General features: G+C 37.7%; 1 protein-coding gene across 3 annotated transcripts in view; it reads left to right on the forward strand.

The window, feature by feature from the left end:
* The window catches only part of LOC107558912 (BEN domain-containing protein 2), a 13,909-nt gene that overhangs the window by 2,721 nt on the left and 6,980 nt on the right, over positions 1-4,208 (forward strand). The window contains exons 2-5 of one of the 3 annotated variants that reach the window (XM_016242612.1): positions 832-959; positions 1,254-1,313; positions 1,422-1,499; positions 1,603-1,707. In XM_016242612.1, coding sequence (XP_016098098.1) covers positions 832-959; positions 1,254-1,313; positions 1,422-1,499; positions 1,603-1,707 — 371 coding nt within the window. Of the gene's footprint in view, positions 1-831; positions 960-1,209; positions 1,314-1,421; positions 1,500-1,602; positions 1,708-4,208 lie in introns of those variants that run through there. The other 2 variants (XM_016242614.1, XM_016242613.1) reach the window with 2 other exon arrangements.

Genomic DNA, 4,208 nt, shown 5'->3' on the forward strand with positions numbered 1-4,208 from the left:
AGACAGACAGATAGAGACAGACAGATAGATAGATAGACAGATAGACAGAGACAGATAGACAGACAGACAGATAGATAGACAGATAGATAGACAGATAGATAGAGACAGACAGACAGATAGACAGATAGATAGAGGCAGATAGACAGATAGATAGAGACAGATAAGACAGATAGAGACAGACAGATAGACAGACAGACAGATAGATAGATACAGACAGACAGATAGAGACAGACAGATAGAAATAGACAGATAGACAGTTTAGTTTTTGTTACAGTTTAATACTTCTAAGATGTTATAATATTCCATTATATTACTGTGATGTTCATTTACTTATTATTATTGTTATTATATTATATATATATATTTTTAAAATCTTTTTGTACATGTGTACTAAGCTTTGGCAATATTGTATCATTTACAGTCATGCCAATAAAGCAATTTTGAATTGAATTGACAGACAGACAGATAGATAGATAGATAGATAGATAGATAGATGATGGATAGACAGATAGATAGATAAGAGACAGACAGATAGATAGATAGATAGATGATGGATAGACAGATAGATAGATAGATAGATAGATGATGGATAGACAGACAGATAGATGATGGATAGACAGATAGATAGATAGATAGATGATGGATAGAGACAGATAGATAGATAGATGATGGATAGACAGATAGATAGATAGATGATGGATAGACAGACAGATAGATAGATGATGGATGGATGTATGGATATACCTCGATAGCTCAGTTTGTGTGTAATTATCAAAATTAAACTTTGGCACAGTAAACTAATCCACACATACCCGTGGTCTCTGCCTCCAGTGAACAGAGACAGAAGTGTTTTGTGCGGTTTGAAGGCTGAGGCAGAAGAGGACAGCATAGAAAGCATGGACAATGACAGCACGCCGCTGATGAGATCCAGAGGCCCCAGTCCCCTCGGTGACAGTATGGTAGAGTATCACACAGTGCACTTTCATAGTTAGTGGAGAGGAATACAACAGGGCTGCTCGGGATCGTAAGTAGACCATCTGTGGCAGTCGGTTAACGCGTGTTAAATGTATATATTTACATGTAAACACAAACACAATTTATAGAGTAAATAGTCATTTAAAATGTTCCCACAAATTGGTTGAAGTCTTTTTAATCTCTAATAAGAGAGTAATAATATATGTGGGTTTGGTTTTGTTGGTAATTTGACAGCGAATGCAGGCATGAAATGGTCAATGCTGTCTATTTTCTGCTAGATGTCTGATGAAGTTCTTATTAATGAAGTCACACATGAAATACCACATGATTCACACGAGGTGATGGCTCTTCACAAACATACTTCATTCCTATAATGAATATTGGCTTCAGTAAATTGCTGTAATATCTTGTTTTTATTTTTGACAACTTTGTTGTTGTGCGTGAAGGCAGAGAGTGTCATTTCGACTGAGATATACGGAGCTGATTTGCAACGAACTCTGGGAGAGATCCTTGCATACTGTCAGGTAATGATGAGGCAGTTGATCCTGCCTGTTATGGTTAACCTTGAGTTGTCGTTTTTTGCATTACAACTCAGTATGAGATTTACAGTCTGGTTTCGTTGTTCAGGTTACATATGGAGCCATTCTGAAACTCGATGAGAAGTTTGAGATGCTCCAGGCGAAGGTAGCAAGCATCCAGACCAGTCATCAGAATCCAGCTGTCCACTCTCAGGTAAAAATAACACAACTTGCATATTACAATATGAACGAGTACATTACAGTTACAATTAACAGTTACATTTGTATGTATGTGCTAAATTGGTCATGAACTGCCTTTTTTATTATTTTTTACTGTTCTCTGAGGACCCCTTATAATGTTATCAAGATTTTTACATCGAAACACATCATAATTTAGAAGTACTAGGCTATTTTCTGTTCTGTTTTTAACCCCCGTCATCAGAACGCTCTGTTTGAATAGGCCTGGAGGATTGTAGACTCAGAAGTAAACGCCCACTGCTATGATTGGCTAACAGTTGTGTATGTTTGATAGCCTACATCCTTCACAGATGGACATAGCTGTGATTTAGGTCAAAAACGCATACAGTGGGGAAAAAAAGTATTTAGTCAGCCACCAATTGTGCAAGTTCTCCCACTTAAAAAGATGAGAGAGGCCTGTAATTTTCATCATAGGTATACCTCAACTATGAGAGACAAAATGAGAAAAAAAAATCCAGAAAATCACATTGTAGGATTTTTAAAGAATTTATTTGCAAATTATGGTGGAAAATAAGTATTTGGTCAATAACAAAATTTCATCTCAATACTTTGTTATATACCCTTTGTTGGCAATGACAGAGGTCAAACGTTTTCTGTAAGTCTTCACAAGGTTTTCACACACTGTTGCTGGTATTTTGGCCCATTCCTCCATGCAGATCTCCTCTAGAGCAGTAATGATTTGGGGCTGTCGCTGGGCAACACAGATTTTCAACTCCCTCCAAAGATTTTCTATGGGGTTGAGATCTGAAGACTGGCTAGGCCACTCCAGGACCTTGAAATGCTTCTTACGAAGCCACTCCTTCGTTGCCCGGGCAGATAAAAAATACTCAAAGTGCCATACAATTTAACCAGGTGAACTCATGCAGATAACACTTGTAAGAATCCACCCACTGGCCCAAAGAAGCGGAGTCCAGTGGCCTGGTTGAAGGGTTAATGCGTGTTCAGCCTTTTATTTGCGCTTCTGAATTTATTAGGAATTAGTTTAAATTTTAGTCTAGCTCCCTGTTCAATCTGACTCCAATTTCAAGTGATCATCAAATTTAGGCACGTTTCTAATTAAAAACTGATCACAAATGTCTATTGTGTATTAATTCAGATATTTGATTATTCCGAACATCCTGTACTTTCATTAGGGACCCTGTATCGCACAGAGAACTTACGCCGCGGTCGCAGTCTCACGGACACCAACTCGTCAGTTCTGATCTTAGACAGAGGATGCAGGGTGAATATCTACCTATAAGTCGGCCGCGCTCTGCTTGCTCGTAACAAAAAGCATAGTTTTTGTATATTCACGAAAACTGCAACTTACTAAGGCAGTGATAGTCAGAAATCGAAAAGGTCTCAAATGATGTGCCCCATGCTCCATTCATTGAGCCTTCTGTATGATCTATCCTGAACACAGATTCGCGGTAATACCAGACTCCACTTTAATCTACTTGAAATAACTTCAAAGTCAGAATAAATTCAAATGTAACAATGTATTTCAGTCAGGTAAATATCTATTATGCCAATTACATAGTCAATTCAAAGATATCAAATCAATACAAGACATCAAATCCTCAAAGATGAATCTAAGAGTAAAAAATGTAATGAGAGGAACAAGAGGTCACCCAAAAGGTCACACACCTAGTTTTGGGGATGCAAACAAATGGTTATCAAAGATCTTTTTTGGGGCATCTCCCACATCAGAAGAACAGGTTTTGTTTTCTTTATTTTTGCCTGTTCTGTTGATGTGAGAGTGAAACCACCTTAACAGTCGCACCTGAAGTATTTATATTGACCACACATAAAACAGCTTGAAACAATAGATTTGTGAAGTTTGCATGACTGAGACCTGAGGGGAAGGAGAGGGTGTGAGGAGTCAGGAACTCAGCATGGGGGGGAAGAGATGAGATTGGGCCAGCTGTTGTTCTGTGCTTTTTTTCGTAGATCCTATCTTCAGATTAGTGAGTTTTATTATTTTATTACAGGATAGGAATCTTGAATTCAGTTTTGGTAAAATATACATTCCCTTTTGAATACATTCCCTTTTGATCATTTAAAAATTTAATTGACAACGGGATAAAAGAATGTTTAAAGGGGGTCATATGATGTTGCTAAAAAGAACAGTATTTTGTGTATTTGGTGTAATGAAATGTGTTTATGCAGTTTATGTTCAAAAAACACATTATTTTCCACATACTGTACATTATTGTTTCTCCTCTATGCCCCGCCTTTCTGAAACGCGTCGATTTTTACAAAGCTCATCGGTCTGAAAAGCGAGGTGTGCTCTGATTGGCCAGCTATCCAGTGCGTTATGATTGGCCGAATACCTCAAACGTGTGACGGAAATGTTACGCCCCTCACCATATTGTGATGCCTTTACGAGACAAAAACATTAAAACCCATTATAAACGAGGCATTTGTTGCATCCAGTGGGGACATAATTACGGATTATAATGACTTATACTGTATTTT

This window comes from Sinocyclocheilus grahami, unplaced genomic scaffold (genome assembly GCF_001515645.1).
Source record: "Sinocyclocheilus grahami isolate Dianchi unplaced genomic scaffold, SAMN03320097.WGS_v1.1 scaffold666.1, whole genome shotgun sequence".
In the NCBI taxonomy this organism is placed as follows: Eukaryota; Metazoa; Chordata; class Actinopteri; order Cypriniformes; family Cyprinidae; genus Sinocyclocheilus; species Sinocyclocheilus grahami.